This window comes from Nycticebus coucang, chromosome 15, assembly GCF_027406575.1.
Source record: "Nycticebus coucang isolate mNycCou1 chromosome 15, mNycCou1.pri, whole genome shotgun sequence".
NCBI lineage: Eukaryota > Metazoa > Chordata > Mammalia > Primates > Lorisidae > Nycticebus > Nycticebus coucang.
This window is the reverse complement of record NC_069794.1, coordinates 97473391-97492367: the sequence shown is the minus strand read 5'-3', so window position 1 is coordinate 97492367 and position 18977 is coordinate 97473391. Positions and strand designations below refer to the sequence as shown.

At 46.6% G+C, this 18977-nt stretch overlaps 1 protein-coding gene across 1 annotated transcript in view; it reads left to right on the top strand.

The window, feature by feature from the left end:
* Positions 1–18977, top strand: part of USP22 (ubiquitin specific peptidase 22) — a 55769-nt gene that overhangs the window by 10527 nt on the left and 26265 nt on the right. The window contains exons 2-5 of the mRNA XM_053563231.1: positions 5659–5791; positions 8998–9111; positions 12594–12695; positions 14195–14364. Coding sequence (XP_053419206.1) covers positions 5659–5791; positions 8998–9111; positions 12594–12695; positions 14195–14364 — 519 coding nt within the window. The remainder of the gene's footprint in view (positions 1–5658; positions 5792–8997; positions 9112–12593; positions 12696–14194; positions 14365–18977) is intronic.

Genomic DNA, 18977 nt, shown 5'->3' with positions numbered 1-18977 from the left:
TAATATTAGAAAGAGAAGCTGTGTTAGGTCCCTCAGCCGAGTGAAATGTGTCTTTCCAGGCGAGTGGTAAATCATACACAGGGGGCATCCTGGGTCCCCCGCCTCTTCCACATCTGCACGTGTAAACAGTCACCCTAAGAAATTGGGTCCTTGGCTTTCCCTTTTTCTTTCTCTTTGTGAATGGAGGTTATCCCCCTTATAAGAAAAAACAACCCTTATTTCATAGAATTCCATATTATTTTGAGTTCTCTGCCCAAATTCTGCCTCTTTTTTTTTGGACAGAGTCCTACTTTGTTGCCCTCGGTAGAGTGCTGTGGTGTCACAGCTCACAGTAACCTCCAACTCCTGGGTTTAGGCAATTCTCTTGCCTCACCCTCCCAAGTAGCTGGGACTACTGCCTGCCACAACACCTGGCTATTTTTTGTTGTTGTTGCAGTTTGGCTGCGGCTGGGTTTGAACCCACCACCTTCGGTATATGGGACTGGCACCCTACTCACTGAGCCACAGGCACCGCCCCAAATTCTGCTTCTTTTTTTTTTTCTTTTTTTGCAGTTTGGCTGGGGCCAGGTTCAAATCTGCCACCCTCCGTGTATGGGGCCGGTGCCCTGCCCACTGAGCCACAGGCGCCACCCAATAAAAGCCATTGTTTTACAGAAAACTGTAATTGTATTTATTTATTTATTTTCTTTTTAGAGACAGAGCCTCAAGCTGTCGCCCTAGGTAGAATGCTATAGCATCACAGCTCACAGCAACTTCCAACTCCTGGGCTTAAGTGATTCTCTTGCCTCAGCCTCCCAAGTAGCTGGGACTACAGATGCCCGCCACAATGCCCGGCTATTTATTGGTTGTAGTTGTCATTATTGTTTGGCAGGCCTGGGCTGGATTCGAACCCGCCAGCTCTGATGTATGTGGCTGGCGCCTTAGCCACTTGAGCTACAGGCGCTGAGCCCCAAATTCTGCCTCTTCTGTACAAACTTTTCTGATTACTCCAATTCTCCTTAATTGGATATGGTGGTTCTTTTAATGTTCATACCATTTCATTTATATCTTAGTATATGGATATAGATTACTTGTTTATTCTGTATTATGGTCTTTACTCCTTCTCTTAAAGAAAGCCGACTTGTCATAAAGTGACCATAACTCGAGTCACACAGAGGAGAGGGGATGGCACCTGGGCCCTAGAAGGCCCCGTGTCTCTCCCTGGTCCCTGCCTTCCACCTTGAGGGTTCCCACTATTCAGACCTATGCAGCCATGAGTAAGCTTCACCTGTTGCCATGCTCCCTGGTGCTGGGAGTATATGGCAGCATGTAGCACGGGACAGGGTGCACTTGATTCTGCTCAGGGTTCTTTGACTTGGTGTTGGGTGAGTGAGGTTCATGTTTATTTTCAGTGTTGTGCTTTACTACTGCTTTAACATTGTTTTAGGCATCTTTTGTTGCATATAAACCTAGGGGTAGAATGGTTGGGCTATGGGGTAATATTTTCAGTTTAATTAGTTGTTTTCCCTAAATCTAATTTTGAAACTAGGAACCCACAGTAGACTGACTGCAAGAGTACAGAAATGAATCTCATATTCATTTACCTAGATTTATTAGTTGTTAGATTTTTGCTAATTTGTTTTATGTCCCTGTATACTTTTATTTTTTTTTTTTTATGGAATCATGTGAGAGCTGGTTATAGATATCATGATGGTTTACACCTAAAGCACCTCCTAAGAGCTATACCGTTACCACAAAAAGTTTAATGATGTTATAGTATTATATATTAATGTTGCTATAGTAATATATGTAGTAACATATTGTCCATGTTTAAATACACCAGTTGTCCTGGTAATGACCTTTATGGCTTAAAAAATTTGCACGTGGGATTCAGTCCACTTGCATTGGTTTTAATGTGTCTTTTTACATTCTGTTCAGCTAGTCAATGTTTGTCTTTTTGGTGCAGCAGTGTTTTTGAAGAGCTCAGGGTCAGTCATTTTGCAAGAAGCCCTTCAGTTTGGACTTGCCTGAGTGCACCTCATGGGCAGGTTCAAGGTGAGCCTTGCTGGTGGGATTTCCTTTCCTCTGCACCTGCCTGTCCCATTGGGAGATAAGTTTGCTTAAGGTGGAGGTGGCCAGAGTTCTCTGTTGTAAAAATAACCTTTCCCTTGACAAAAGTAGCCTCTGGGGTGATACTTTGAATTTTTTTTTTTTTTTTTTTTGAGACAGAGTCTCAGTATGTCGCCCTCGGTAGAGTGCTGTGGTGTCATAGCTCATAGCAACCTCCAACTCTTGGGCTTAAGTGATTCTTTTGCCTCAGACTTCTGAGTAGCTGGGACTAAAGGTGTCCGCCACAACACCCGGCTGTTTTTTTGTTGCAGTGGTCATTTTTGTTTAGCAGGCCTGGGCCAGGTTTGAACCCGCTTGCCTTGATGTATGTGGCCGGTGCCCTAACCACTGAGCTATGGGCACCGAGGGGATACTTTGTAAATACTCAGAGCCTAGGTGCACACACAACAGGTGTATACAGTTGCCTCTGCATCTGTGGGCCCAACCAAGGGCACTTTGAAAAATACTTGATGCAGGGGATAAAAAAGGATGGTTATTTCTCTACTGACTTTTTTTCATTATTACCTAAACAATACAGTGTAACTATCAACGTAGCATTTACATTGTATTGGGTATTATGAGTGATCTAGACATAATTTAAAATACACAGAGGAAGCACATATGTTATGTGCAAATACTACAGCATTTTATATCGAGAATATGAGCATCCGTGGATTTTGGTATCCAGAGGGGGTCCTGGGGTCAATCCCCCATGGATACGGGGGGGGGGTGACTGTATGTATAATTTATTTTTTGATTGAGGTAAAATTCATGTAACATAAAATGAGCCATTGTAAAGTGAGTAGTTCAGCAGTGCGTGGTGCGTCCCCAGTGCTGGGCAGGTACCTGTCAAGTGTAGAGCATTTCTTCTGCTCCCCGTCCCCTTCTCGGAGTCCCTGGCAACCTCCAGTCTCAGTGGATGTCCCTGTTCTGAGTGTTTCATGCTGACGGGGTCCTAGGATGTGTGGTCTTCTGTGCCGGGCCTCCTCACTTAGCCTTCAGGGTCTGCTGAGCAGAACATGTCACTTCTCATTCCTGGTGTGGTGGAGTAACATGCCACTGCATCTCCATCCCAGTTTGTCATCCCCTGATGACCTGCCACTGCATCTCCATCCCAGTCTGTCATCCCCTGATGACCTGCCACTGCATCTCCATCCCAGTCTGTCACCCCCTGATGACCTGCCACTGCATCTCCATCCCAGTCTGTCACCCCCTGATGACCTGCCACTGCATCTCCATCCCAGTCTGTCATCCCCTGATGACCTGCCACTGCATCTCCATCCCAGTCTGTCACCCCCTGATGACCTGTCACTGCATCTCTGTCCCCGTCTGTCTGTCACCCCCTGATGACATGCCACTGCATCTCCATCCCGGTCTGTCTGTCACCCCCTGATGACATGCCACTGCATCTGTGTCACAGCTTATCACCCACTGATGAGTGTTTGGGTTGTCGCCACTATTCTGGCTATTTTAAATGACCCAGTATGTTTTTGACTTAATGGTTTTAAGTATCCATTGATGATTTTTTTTTTTTGCCCCGTGCTGGGTTTGAACCAGCCACCTCCGGCATATGGGGCCAGCACCCTACTCCGTTGAGCCACAGGCGCTGCCCCCCCACCTTTTTTTTTTTTTTTTTGAGACAGAGTTTCAAGCTGTTGCCCTGGGTAGAGTGCTGTGGTATCTACAGCAACCTCCAATTCTTGGGCTCAGTTTTTCTATTTTGAGTAGAGATAGGGTCTCACTTTTTGCTCAGCTGGTCTTGAACTCATGTGCTCAAGCAATCCACTTGCCTCAGCTTCCCAAGTGCTGGGATTACAGGCATGAACTGCCATGCCAGCCTCAATCAATTATCACTGTGATGATTGGAAAATGAAGATCTTGCATTTTGTTTTTTTTTTTTTTAGATTTATTATTGTCTTTTTTTTTAATTTTTAGGACAAAATGATTTTTATCTTCTGGGTAGGTGCCTAGTAATAGAATCGTGGGATTGAGTGGAAGGTCTGTTTTAAGTTGAAGATTCTCCATATTTCTTGCCAAAGAGGCTGTATTAGTTTGCAGTCCTTCTAACAGTGTAAAAGTGTTCCTTTCTCTCTGTATCTGTACCAACATCTGCAGTTTTTTTGTTTTGTTTCTTTGTTTTGAGAGAGTCTCACTATGTCACCCTTGGCAGAGTGCCGTGGCATCACAGCTCACAGCAGCCTCTAACTCTTGGGCTTAAGCATCCTCTTGCCTCAGCTCCCGAGTAGCTGGGACTACAGGCGCCCATCACAACACCTGGCTACTTTTTTGTTGCAGTTGTGGTTGTTTAGCAGGCCCAGGCTGGGTTCGAACCCGTCTGCCTTGGTATAAGTGGTTGGCACCCTACCCACTGAGCTACGGGCACTGCCCATCTGTAGCTTTTTTTTTTTTTTTTTCCAAATTAATATGAGGTTACAATTTTTAGGTTATGTGTTCCAGGGTAAAGTTTCATTTGTAGAAGAGCCCCTCACCCAGAGGGCATGTTATACACCCTCAGAATGTGCACATTAGGTCAGATCCTGCCTCCTGCCCGCCCTCCTTCTACCAAATGTCCTCCCCGCTTCCTGCTTCCCTCCACCCCGAACTGGACTATATTAGTGTTTTATTGTTTGTATGAGCATGTAATTGATTATGTATTGATTTCATATTAGTATGGAGTACATTGAATATTTATTTTTCCATTCTTGTGATACTTTACTAAGAAGAATGTATTTCAACTCCGTCCAGATAAATGTAAAAGATGTGTTATTGTCTTTCTTATGACCGTTACTCATTAGCTGGAAGTCTCATGAAAAAGACTCTTAAGATGTATGTGTGTATGTGTATATGTTCAGCATTAATTTCAGTATGGACTTGGGAACTTTATTTTTATTCAGCATAATTTACTCATTTATGTTATTCTTTTTTATGCTGAATGGTGTGCAAATTGCCCAGTGGGTGTTCCTTCGGCTGGTTCAGCCCTGTTCAGCCCTGTTCACATGTCCCCTGTTCACATGTTACGAGTCAGTGGCATCCTTGGGAGTTTTGGAAATATGAGAATTGCTTTAACACTGTGCTCAGAATTGCTGTGATTGAATCTAGGTTTCTGTGGTCTGTTTCTTGGTAATGAATGGTTTCTTTTTCTTGTTCTGTATATTGCTTTGATTCCTGTCCTTCCCCCTTTTCTTTTTTCTTCTAAATTTACTGTAGTCTTGGAACTTAGATTATCAAACCTAAAAGGATGTCCAGGTCAAGGTGACCGGGTGTGAATTGCAGCCTGTCCTGGGCTTGGGAAGAGCCCTGCTGGAACTCGAGAGGAATGTGGGGACATCCCGGTAGCTTGCTGCGTGTCAGTGGTTGAGGCTGTCGAGTGAGTTTTCCTGGGTGGGGCTGGTTTTGACGGATTGGAAGTATTAACAAGAGTGGTCTTTTGGAGCAGTAGGACTGGGAGATGAAATTCCCTGTCCTTTCCTCCTGCAGCTGTGCTGGCTGTGGATCCCTTTGCTTGGAAGTTTCCTTTTGAGAACTTGGGTCACTTCATACACTACTTATTCTCCCCATCTCTGCTTACAGGCCAAGTCCTGCGTCTGCCACGTTTGCGGCGTCCACCTGAACAGGCTTCATTCTTGCCTCTACTGTGTCTTCTTTGGCTGCTTCACAAAGAAACATATTCATGAACATGCCAAGTCCAAACGGCACAACCTGGGTAAGGCGCCCTAACGAGATGGGAGTAGTCATTGCTCTCAGCTCCCTGTCCTTTGGATTTTTATGTATAGTCTCACTCTTCCCAAAGTCCACCTTTTCTTTTATCTGTAATTTATGCTCTCTTTGCGAAACTTTACCAGAGAAGTGAAAGATCAGTTGAGCTCACATGGACTGTGTCTCTCGTCTGAATTAACATTTGATGTGGTCTCAGGTGGTGAATGACAGCAACTCACTAAGTAGTCAGGCTGAGCTGTCTTGGAAAAGCTGATCAGAAATCTTTTTCTTTCTTTCTTTTTTTTTTTGAGACAGAGTCTCAAGCTATTGCCCTGGGTAGAGTGCTGTGGCGTCACAGCTCACAGCAACCTCAAACTCTTGTGCTTAAGCGATTCTCTTGCCTCAGCCTCTCAAGTAGCTGGGACTACAGGTGCCTGCCACACGCCTGGCTGTGTTTTTGGTTGTAGTTGTCGTCGTTTCGCAGGCTCAGGCTGGATTTGAACGCGCCAGCTCCAGTGTATGTGGCTGGTGCCCTAGCCGCTGAGCTACAGGTGTCAAGCCCGATAAGAAATCTTTATTGCTAGCTGGGGATTGTGGCGGGGATTGTAGCCTATAGTTCCAGATACTTGGGAGGCTGAGGCAAGAGAATCGCTTAAGTAGGAACATATTCTTATTAGTAAAGCATCACAAGAATGGAGAAGTGAGAGTCTAATGTACTCAATTGTAATATGAAGGCAGTAGATGATCTGATACAAGGTGGGGGGGCATGGAAATGAGGGAGCGGAGAGGACGGAGGGGGATGGGGGGTCACAGTGTGTGGCACACCTCTTGGGGGCAGGACACAATTATAAGAAGGACTTTACCTAACAAATGCAATCTGTAACTTAGTTCTCTGTACCCTCCTTGAATTCCAAACAAAAAAGACCAGCCTGAGCAAGAGCAAAACCCTGTCTCTACTAAAAATAGCCAGGTGTCGTGGCAGGCACCTGTAATCCCAGCTACTTTAGAGCCTGAGGCAAGAGGATCACTTGAGCCCAAGAGTTGGAGGTTGCTGTGAGCTGTGACACTGTGGCACTCTACCCAGGGTGAGAAAGGGCGACTCTGTCTCTAAATAAATAAATAAGTAAAGTTTTCAAAAAGGGTTATGGAAAACTGGAAAATACATTGGGTGGAGGTTTTTTGGGATGGAGCCTTGCTGTGTTGCTCAGGCTTGAGTGCAGTGGTCACTGTTAGCATTCTCAAACTCCTTGGCTCAGCAGTCCTCCTCCCTCGGCCTCCCAAGTGGCTAAGATTATAGGCGTAAGTCACCATGCAGGCCTGGTCATGGAATCTTAACTATTACCTAGCCATCATCTCTTGCTTTAGTCTCCCGAGTAGCTGGGACTACAGACACCCCTATTTTTAGTAGAGACGGGTGTCGCTCTTGTTCAGGTTGGTCTCGAACTCCTGAGCTGAGGCAATCCACTCACCTCGGCCTCTCTAATCTTTAGTATTTCATTCTTTCTGCAAACTTGGTTTACTGTGCTCTTTTCCCCAGTTCTTGAGGTGCACGTTAGGTTATTGATCCATGAACTTCTGTATGATTAACTTCTGTTTTCATCTGTAAATTTTCTTTTAGAACTGCTCTCACTGCATCCTATAAGATTTGGGATGTTTTTATTTGTCGTAAGACATTTTCTGATTTCCTGGTGGTTTCTCCTTTGATTGGTGTGATTTGAGGTAAGGATCTAGCTCCCTCCTCACTGCTAGCCCAAGTGATCCTCCTGCCTCCCAGCTGCCACCCTCACCAGTTGGGATGACAGGCCTGGGCCACTATGCCTGGCCTTCTTCATCCTTGTGGGTACGGATATCCAGGGGTCCCAGATGTTTGTTGAGGAGACCATCTTTTCCTCTTGAAGGCTTTGGAAGCTGGTCACCATCAGCTGGTTTTGCACCTGGCAGCGTGTGGCTGTGTCACAGTTTCTGAAGAAGGGCCTGTTGGCAGGCTGAGCATGCCCTGTGCCCTCTCTGGGGCAGTTGCTCTGTTGTCAGCTTGTGCTGGGCACACTTGTTGTCATTGGCTGTCTCTGCTTTACTGATGTCGTGGTGACTGTGTGCTGGAACTGTCCCACTAAGAGCGTGTGCAGAGGCCCGCAGTGCTGCCGAGGGCTTTCATGTGCTGGGGCTGCGTTGGTTGTGAGAGGAGCAGAGCATAACATGGTGTTCTTAAGTTGCTGTTTTGCATTTTGGTTGTCTGCATTAGAGGACTTTGAATAAAGATCCGCCACAAGATAAGTCATAGTGACTTAAAACAACATACAGTAAAATAGATTTTCTAAAAGACATTGCTGCTTATCAGGAGAAGCACGGAAGCCACTTACTTGTCTAACTGCCCCACGGACCTGTGAGATGTTGGTGCTGTTAGTGTCACAGTTTGCCACAGTGAGGCAGAAGAAGTGAGGTGATCGATCAGAGGTGCATAATAACTGCTGTGCAGCAGAGCTGGGATCAGGGCAGTTACTCTGGTCTGTGCTTCTTCCTGGACGCCCTGCCTCCCCCATGCAGCACTGCCAAGTGAATTTCAGCCTCCCCCTGCCCATCCATAATTTTTTTTTAAATTGTTGAGTTGAGAGAACCTTTCTTCTAGGCCGTTCAGAGGACTTTGTCTTATTTATTTTTATAATACAGTCATTAAGAGCCCAGTTTTTAGCCCCATTTGTTGTTTCATAGGTGATGCAGTCGGGAGAGTACACAAGATCCACTGAGAGTTGGGCAGCAGGCAGCTCTGGGTCAGGAAGTCAGAGTCACCTGTTAGAAACCGTGTCACTTTGCCCTTCGAGGGAGGGTGGCAAGTGCTGCTAACAGCAGAAAGAACAGCGTTCCTGTCTGTAGTGATATCAGGAGTTCTAGATGTAGTAAAGCTTAGTAGTTTCTCTCCTTCAGGTTGTCAGAACTCTATGGATTTAAATGTTCAATGAAATTTTACTGTTGTCTTAAGTGTCACAGGTTCAGAGAAGGCAGAGGGCTCGGTACTCAAGTATTAGTTCCTTCGATGGGTGACTGCTCTCTCTCATAGGCACCTTATGTCTCAGAGGGAGGAATCCTTCTGGACGGGGCACTGTGACTTGAGAGCAGGAGATGCCGCACAGTCCATGCTACGTGTTTATCTCTGTCCGGAAGCATCCTTACCGTTTTCAATTAAGCTTTATAGCTCTTCTTCCTTTCTCTTTTCAGCCATTGACCTGATGTATGGTGGCATTTACTGCTTTTTGTGTCAGGACTATATCTATGACAAAGACATGGAAATAATCGCCAAAGAGGAGCAGCGGAAAGCTTGGAAGCTGCAAGGTATGGTTCTGCCTGAGTTTTCCTACCAAACCTCCCAGCCCTGCAGTTCCCTGTTGTCTGTCCAGGGCACATCTTGGAAGGAGAAGTATCTGGGGAGTGCATGGAGGTGGGAGGTGCTGATTTGGTGGAAAGAGACCCTAACTTGCTCACTCCTCCCACGCCCCCAAGGAGTCAGCTGAGGTGGTGGGTGCGGCAGGGCAGGGCAGGGGCCAGCTGTGCAGCCTGGGCAGCCGCCCTGTGCTCCAGGGATTGGAAAGGAAAGACACACAGCCCAGGGCCTATCTGCAGACAGGAGTTGAACCAGACATAGCACCTGGTGGCTGGGGATTTGGCATCTAGGAATCTCTGAAGAGTAGTTTGCCCTCAACCCACTGTATTCTAGAAAGTGATCTCTCCACAGCAGTTAAAAATAAACACACCCCAGCTCAGCCTCTGTAGCACAGTGGTTACAGCGCCGGCCACATGCACTGAGGCTGGCAGTTTCCTGGGCCAGCTAAACAACGACAACATCAATAACAACAAAAAATAGCTGGGCATTGTGGCAGGCGCCTGTAGTGCCAGCTACTTGGGAGGCTGAGGCAAGAGAATCGTTTAAGTCCAAGAGTTTGAGGTTGCTGTGGGCTGTGACACCACAGCCTAACTACCCAGGGTGACATACGGAGACTGTCTCAAAAATAAGTAAGTACATATAAACACACCTGCTTCCTTACAGGAGAGTAGACCATTTTTCTGATTAAATTGTTGCTAAGAATCTCTTCTAAAACTCCTCTAACTATTGGGTGGCACCCTGGCTCAAAGGAGTAGGGTGCTGGCCCCATATATCGGAGGTGGGGGGTTCAAACCCGGCCTTGGCCAATAACTGTAAAAAAAAAAAAAACAAAAAAACCCAAACCCCCTAACTATTTGGGTGAACAGGTTGAAATTGCCAAGTACAAGGTAGACTAGCTGTCGCTCAGCTGCCCTGGTCCAGTGCTGGTTCTCACTCTCTCAGCTCCCTGCAGTCAGAGATGTGCACACCTGGCTCTTGCTTCTTTCTTTCCTCTTGGTTTCCCTGATTTTTCCCTCCTTTTTTTTTTTTAGCTTTTATTTGCAACAAATGCTTGTGGTGGTTTACAGTGACACTGGCGGGCAGGATCTGTTCCTGTCATGGGTGAGCGTCTCATCCCTCAAGCAGCAGAACAACTGTTTACAAGGGGAATGTGTTTTGCTTGGCTAGTCAATGTGTTTTGCTTGCTAGCTGGTGGCTATTTTATTTTCTTGCCTTGATTGGTTTGCATTAAAACATGCCCATTTCTTGAGAATGGAAGACTGTGAACAGGTGGTCTCAGTGATATACATTGTTTGGGCTTAATCAATCCTCTGTGGAGGGCAGTCTCTCTTTTTTTTTTTTTTTTGTAGAGACAGAGGCTCACTGTACCGCCCTCAGGTAGAGTGCCGTGGCGTCACACAGCTCACAGCAACCTCTAACTCTTGGGCTTACGCGATTCTCTTGCCTCAGCCTCCGGAGTAGCTGGGACTACAGGTGCCTGCCACAGCGCCCGGCTATTTTTTTTGTTGTTGCAGTTTGGCCGGGGCTGGGCTCGAACCCGCCACCCTCCGCATATGGGGCCAGCGCCGTACTCACTGAGCCACAGGCGCCGCCTTTTTTTTTTTTTTTGTGGTTTTTGGCCAGGGTTGGGTTTGAACCCACCACCTCTAGCATATGGGACTGGCGCTCTATCCCTTTGAGCCACAGGTGCCACCCCGCCTTTTTTTTTTTTTTTTTAATTAAATCATAGCTATGTATATCAATGCGATCATGGGACACCATACACTGGTTTTATAGACTGTTTGACACATTTTCATCACACTGCTTAACATAGCCTTCCTGGCATTTTCTTAGTTATTGTGTTAAGACATTTATATTCTACATTTACTAAGTTTCACATGTACCCTTGTAAGATGCACTGCAGGTGTAATCCCACCGATCACCCTCCCTCCGCCCATCCTTCCGCCCATCCTCCCTCCCCTCCCTCTCCCCCTTCCCCATATTCTTAGGTTATAACTGGGTTATAGCTTTCATATGAAAGCCATAAATTTAGTTTCATAGTAGGGCTGAGTACATTGGATACTTTTTCTTCCATTCTTGAGATACTTTACTAAGAAGAATATGTTCCAGCTCCATCCATGTAAACATGAAAGAGGTAAAGTCTCCATCTTTCTTTAAGGCTGCATAATATTCCATGGTGTACATATACCACAATTTATTAATCCATTTGTGGATTGATTGGCACTTGGGCTTTTCCATGACTTAGCAATTATGAATTGGGCTTCAATAAACATTCTGGTACAGATATCTTTGTTATAATGTGATTTTTGGTCTTCTGGGTATATACCTAATAGAGGAATTATAGGATTGAATGGCAGATCTATTTTTAGATCTCTAAGTGTTCTCCAAACATCTTTCCAAAAGGAATGTATTAATTTGCATTCCCACCAGCAGTGTAGAAGTGTTCCCTTTTCTCCTCATCCACGCCAACAGAGAGCAGTCTCTTCGATTTGTATTTCCTTTTTTCCCCCTCCCATAAAAACTTTTTTTTTTTTTGAGACAGAGTCTCACTATGTTACCCTCACTAGAGTGCTGTAGCGTCATACCTCACAGCAACTTAAATCTCTTGGGCTTAAGCGATTCTCTTGGCTCAGCCTCCCAAGTAGCTGGGACTACAGGCACTCGCCACAACACCTGGCTATTTTTTTGTTGCAGTTGTTACTGTTGTTTAGGAGGCTTGGGCTGGTTTGAATTCGCCAGTCTTGGTGTATGTGGCTGGCGCCCTTAATCGCTGAGCTATGGGCACTGAGCCTCCCCTGTCAAATTTTAATGACATTGCATTTAACTGGGTATGTCATTTAATTATGCAGAACACTTAAACCATAAGGCTAAGAAATCTCCCAGATTAAAGTATAATTCTTGTAAAACATGCTCTAGTTCCATGTATTCCAAGGTGCTGTGTTTTTTAAACTCTGTTGAATTATTCAAAAAGTTTAGGTAACATGGAACAGGTGAATGACCTGGCATGGGTCAGGGGAAAGGTGATGCTTACGAGCATTTCCACCAGTCTTTTTGGTGTGAGTGTTTTATGTTGTGTGACTATTCAGCAGTTAGACCTTAGTTTGCTCAGAAGTGCATTTTTTCCTCTGTCAGTTCTCAGCAGAGTCCTTCATCCCAGTGGCCAGCTAACGTGTGTTGGTGCTGCAGTCTCTGAGCTCTGGGGTTGAAGACGTTTGAGAAACAACCGTGCTGGCTTCACTGTGGGGTGGCTTTGGTTGGAGATGTCTCAGCACTGTTCAGGATGTCCCCTACATGCCCTGTTTAGCCCGTCTGGGCCCCCGGTGTTAACGGTTGTCCCTCTTTGCAGTACAGCCTGACGGGTGGTATATCTTTATTTATAAACACTTGATGATAGTTAGCTAACAGCACCTGGAACTGTCCTTTATCTCCTTAGGCGTTGGAGAGAAGTTCTCAACTTGGGAACCAACCAAACGGGAGCTTGAACTGCTGAAGCACAACCCCAAAAGGAGGAAGATCACCGCCAACTGTACCATCGGTGGGTCAGGACATTGCTCAGAGTTGTCTGTTTTCACTCCGAGGCTGGTTCTTCAGTGTGGGTTTTTTTTTTAATTTTTTTTAATTTCAGCTTGCTTATTCATTCGAAATACTTTTTTTTTTTTTTTTGTCATTTTCTTTCTTCTTCTTCTTCTTTTTTTTTTTTTTTCCAGATGTTCTTTCTCTGGCGATGCTCTGTCCCCTTGCCTCCCCAGTAGCGGGGATTACAGACGCCCAGCACAACGTCTGGCTGTTTTTGATGTTAGTAGAGAAGGGGTCTTACTCTGGCTCACTGCTGTTACATACAGGTCTTGAACCTCTGAGCTCAGGCAATCCACCCGCCTCGGCCTCCCACAGTGTTGAGACTACAGGCGTGAGCTACCACGCCCGGCCCAGTGTGGGTTTTGTAATTGCACCGACTCTGTTTGGTCCTGCCTGACTGTCATGCTCTGGCTTGCTTAGCTGCTGGGTCTCGAGCACCTGTATTCTGGGGGTCCTGTGGCAGGTAGGATTGGGGTGCAGTGGCAGGTGGAAGTGGCCCCTGCCCGTGGCCCTCAGAGTCTGTGCATAGCTTATGTTGAATCTGGCCAGGTCATAGCTGGGCATTTATACCTGGGGAGGGAAGTTACATGTATATGTGAGTGGATGCTGAATTTTCTGAGAACTGAGGAAACGCTTTTTAGAACTTTTTTTTTTTTGGTAGAGACAGAATCTCACTTTTTGCCTTCGGTACAGTACAGTGCCATGGTGTCATACAGCTCACAGCAATCTCCAACTCCTGGGCTTAGGTGATTCTCCTGCCTTAGCCTCCCGAGTAGCTGGGACTATAGGCACCTACTATTTTTTTGTTGCAGTTTGGCTGGGGTCGGGTTTGAACCCACCACCCTTGGTACTTGGGGCCAGTGCCCTACCCACTGAGCCACAGGCATGGCCCTTTTTAGAACATTTTTATTGTTATTTTTATTTATTTATTTACTTATTTATTTATTTTTTTTTGTTGTTGCAGTTTTTGGCCAGGGCTGGGTTTGAGCCTAGCACCTGCGGTATATGGGGCCGGCGCCCTACTCGAGCCACAGGCACTGCCCTTATTTATTTTTTTCACAGGTTTTGGCCGGGGCCGGGTTTGAACCTGCCACCTCCAGTATATGGGGCCAGCGCCCTACTCCTTTGAACCACAGGTGCCACCCAAGAACATTTTTAAAATGTTTTTTTTTTTTTTTGTTTGTTTGTTTGAGAAAGGCCATTCTAATCTGGCTTTCTGTCACAGAAAGTTTATCTGGGCAACTCTGTCAAAACACACAGTGGCAGAAGTAGGAGCGTGATGGCGAAGACCCCTCACCACAGTTCCTGTGAAAGGGGTGTAGGAAGCAGAATAACGCTACCTTCTTGCTCTTTTCTTCTTGGCAAGTGAATAAAAGGAAGCCCTTGAAGGGCCCCTGGCAGGCACGTGTGCCAACGTGCACATAGGTGACAGCCGGTCTCCCCATGGCTTCTGTGCAGGTCTACGCGGGCTCATCAACCTGGGGAACACCTGCTTCATGAACTGCATCGTCCAGGCGCTGACGCACACTCCTCTGCTGCGCGACTTCTTCCTGTCGGACCGGCACCGCTGCGAGATGCAGAGCCCCAGTTCCTGCCTGGTCTGTGAGATGTCCTCACTATTCCAGGAGGTGAGCGCCAGCCCCTGCAGCACGCTGCTTCTGTGGCCACTTTCCACTACTTACTTTTTGCTCTTCAAAGCAAAATAAAATAAAGTTGGCAATGGTACAAGAAGGCGGATTTAGAACTTTATGCACTTTATGCAATGAGTAATTAATTCTATAGGGAGGGAGATTTTAGAATTTCATGCAGTGACTGAATACTTAACAAGTGCATATATCATGGAGGAGAACACAGTTTTCCTGGAGGGGACTGCTAGCTTGGACACTACTGCTGTGGTTCACAGAGGCACGCTGCTGACTGAGGACGAGGATGGTTTTCCTGAGGGCCAGAGCAGCAAGCTATCAGCTGAAAGCTGTGTCCGTTCCCCCTTCCTCCATTGTCTGCCATCCTGCTTCCAGAAGGCAGGTTGAGGGGCATGTGCCACTTCCCTGTGTCATTCTCAAGGAAAGCGGTGCCATCCCTTCCTCCCGGGCTCCATCTAGGTGTCTGTCCTCAGACCTCTGCCCTGCACTTCGCTCTGTCCCCTTGATGTGGTTGTAGTTTACACACCACCTGTCCATGCCCTACACCCAAGGTCAGGACATGCTGGAGCTTGAGGTCAGTGCACATGTGGGTTGGCATCTTGGTGCCCATTCTCAGCAGCCTCAGATAAGCTTCACAGACCTGAAGCCACTCGCTCACCCAGCTAGAAAGTGGGGCTGGTGCTGCCCTGCAGGCTACTGGGAGGACCCAGCGGCCTTGTATGTGATCCAGCACACACCATCTTCTGCTCTCAGTAGCCTCAGAGCACAGCCGTGCTGCTCACTTGCACCCAGTCTGGCTGCTTCGGAGCCACAGATGCAGAGTGGAGCAGCAGGGCAGAGACGCTGCAGCCTGCAAAGCTATAGTCACAGCGCGACCGAGTTTGCTCTGGGGACGCACGGTGTCCTGGTGGGCCAGCAGCGTTGTGCTGTCTGCTGCTGGTGGCATTGCCTTGTGTGCGTGGAGGATGGCCTGTGTGCAGTTGTCTCTTTTCCTAGTTCAGAGATATTTGTTCATTGGGTTTTCTTGATAAAGAGTAAAACTGCCATAAATATTTGTATGTCCTTAAAGGTTTTTGTGTGAAAATCAGCATTTCTCTCCAGTATCTCTCTTCATTTATTTAGGCCTTTAATTTCTCTCATCGGTCTTGCGATTTTTAGCATCCAGATCTCACATGTATTCTGTTATATTTACCCCTGAGTATTTCATGTGTTTGGTGCTGTTGACATGGTACTGTTTTTAGGTTTAGTTTTGAATTTTTCTTTTTCTGTTTTTTGTTTGTTTTGAGACAGTCTCACTTTGTTGCCCTGGGTGGAGTGCTGTGGCCTCACAGCTCACAGCAACCTCAAACTCTGGGGGCTCAAGCGATCCTCTTATCTCAGCCTCCATAGTAGCTGGGACTATAGGCCCCCGCCACAGTGCTGGTTGGTTTTTCTGTTTTTAGTAGAGGTGGGGTCTCGAACTCGTGAGCTCAGACAACCACCCTCCCAGAGTGCTGGGATTACAGGCGTGAGCTACTGCCCACCACTGTGAATCTCTCTTAGATGTGTTGTAGTGAGCTGAGGAATTTCCTTCTACACCTTGTTTGCTGAGAGTGTGGATGTGCTGAATGGATGCATTGCCTTTTTCCAAATGTTTTTTCTGTAGCTTTTGAGTTGGTCATGTGACCTTTTAATTTTGTTAATGTAAAATTTATTGAATTTCTTCAAATGATGAACCAGTGTTACATACCAGTTAAGACAAAGTGTGTTACCAGAAACAAAGAGGAACATTTCCTAATGATCTAGGGTCTTCAGGGTTCTTTCTGTGCACTCACGGTGCTTCTGACAGGAGTGTTGAGATTGCCAGCTGTAGTGGTGGGTGTGCCTGGCACTGCCGGGTCACCAGCTGTAGTGGTGGGCGTGCCTGGCGCTGCTGGGTTCTAGTGTTTCTTGCATCGTGTGTTTACAGCCTCTGTTCTCAGCTGCAGTTTACTTAGCATCATTGGGAATCCGGCTGTTTGGCAGGTCTGGGGTCCCTCAGTGCACATGTGGAGTGGTGCACTGTGCCACATAGGTTGAGGGATTTGGTCTTTTTTATTAGATTTCTACCACAGAACCTTTTGTTAGGTATTTGTTTTATAGTTAATGCACTGAATACTTCCCATACTTGTAACTTAGAGAATTCTGTGTTCATCTTATCAAACACTTTGACTAGAGGTTCTGGGTGCTGAGCCCTGGCCCCCGCACTGAAGTGCTCCTTAAACAGGGGTCCGGGCTGTGCCGGGCCTCCTCCATCCCTTCCTCACTGCCAGGGTGTACAGGTTCATTTTCTCTTGCCTGTGCACAGTGCTGCAACCATTTCTTTACCAGATAACTTGTTAGCGTCCCTCTTCCTCTCAGCTCTTCACTGCTTTGTGCCTGTCACTGTGCAGGTGTAAACCGCAGCCTCGTTAGCGGTCTTGTGCCTGTCACCATGCGGGTGTAAATCGCAGCCTCATTAGGGGCCTTGCGCCTGTTACTGTGCAAGTGTAACCCGAAGCCTCGTTAGGGCTCATGTGCTTCCCTTGCTTACATCATGCATCTCTCTGTAACAGCTGGCAGTTAATACGGGAGGTTTTGAGAGTGTAAGCTCTTTTGGAACTTGAAAGAACAAAGCTAATATCATTATTTATTAATAATAAGTATTTTTATTTATTTATTTATTTATTTTTTTGTAGAGACAGAGTCTCACTGTACCGCCCTCGGGTAGAGTGCCGTGGCATCACACAGCTCACAGCAACCTCTAACTCTTGGGCTTACGCAATTCTCCTGCCTCAGCCTCCCGAGCAGCTGGGACTACAGGCGCCTGCCACAACGCCCGGCTATTTTTTGTTGCAGTTTGGCCGGGGCTGGGTTTGAACCCGCCACCCTCGGCATATGGGGCTGGCGCCCTACTCACTGAGCCACAGGCGCCACCCAATAATAAGTATTTTTTGTTACCATGTCATTTTGTTTTCATGATCATTTTTGGAATTTGGAATTAATGAGTGTTCTTTTTTTTTTTTTTTTTTTTTTTTTTTTTTTGAGACAGAGCCTCAAGCTGTTGCCCTGGGTAGGGGTAGAGTGCTGTGGCATCATAGCTCACAGCAACCTCAAACTCCTGGGCTCAAGCGAGTCTCCTGTCTCCGCCTCCCAAGTAGCTGGGACTACAGGCACCTGCCACAATGCCTGGCTATTTTTTGGTTGCAGCCGTCATTGTTGTTTGGTGGGCCCGGGCTGGATTCTAGCACTCCAGCTCAGATGTATGTGGCTGGCGCCTTAGCCGCTTGAGCCACAGGCACCGAGCCAATGAGTGTTCTTAAGGAGGGTACACTGTGTCTGTTCTAAGCGAAACTAATGTTAGCTCAGAAAGTAAAAGCTGAAATGTGCATGTTGAATAGTCTTGCATGTTCATGCTTGTTTCTAAATGGCCAGGAGCCCTCTGAGGATTCCTGCCTAGCTGGGAAGACATACAGAAGTGGTCGTGCCCCTGGGTCTGGTGTCCTGAGAGTCAGAGGAGGCCTGACTGGCAGGCCAGGGGCCGTCGGCCTCAGAGCTGGAGGCCCAGGGAACCTGTGGCTTGGAACTCCTGGATTCCCTGCAGTCTCAGCAGCACAGCTCCAGCACTGCTGGACGTTGGCCTGAGGCAGTTTGGCTTGGCTGGTGCTTTGAGTAAATTATTAGGTTATTAAACCTGAAATGTCCAATTTTGAATCAAGTTTATTATGTCTCAAGAAACAGTACAGTTAGTCAAAGTATGGACTTAAACTAAAGAGACACTTTCGCCATCTTAATGGAAGCTCATTTATGTCAGCAGTGAAGAAGCCTGGAAAGCGAGTGGCCTAAAATGGTCAAAGTCGTTTTCCACAGCTTCTTGAGAATTGAGTATTTTTCCTCACAAGAAGTGGTCCAAAGCATGGAAGAAGGGGTTGTCAGCGGGTGTAAAGTCTGGTGAACACAGTGAATGACAGCTTCCAAGCCCGGCCTCTGTAGAGAGAGCAGCATGTCTGTGTGACATGTGGCCGAGTGTCCTCTTGCAGGAGGATCAGCCTGTCTCTATTGACCAGTCTCAGCTGCTTAATCGCAGGGAGCCTCATGGTTTCCAGCTGGTTGCAGTCAACGTCTGTAATCGACTGATCAGACTTCACGAAGCTGTGTTGGGTGATTGCAGTGCTGGGCCACCAGACACCAGCAGCTTTTCTGGATGAATGTTCAGTTGTGCACTGTGTCTCGGCACTTCACCTTTATCCAGCCACTGTGCCAAATGTTTGCAGTTCTCAGACAGAATCCATTTTCATCACATGTAACAATATGGTGTAGAGATGGTTTGCCTTTATGTGGTGATAGCAAAGAAAGGCAAGCTTTGAGACGATTTCTCTTCTGACACTCATTTAATTCATGTGGAACCCACATATCTGCAGCGATGATGAGCTGAAAGCTGCAGTGGTAGGGAATCCATCTCAACCTAGTGTGTATTAGCAGCAAGGCTGATGTTACTATTCCAACAATACTGGACCATTTGAAGCAAATCAGCAAGGTAAAGAAGGCTAAGCTTTAAAATAGACGGAGAAATCAAATCATTTACTGAAACACAAACATTG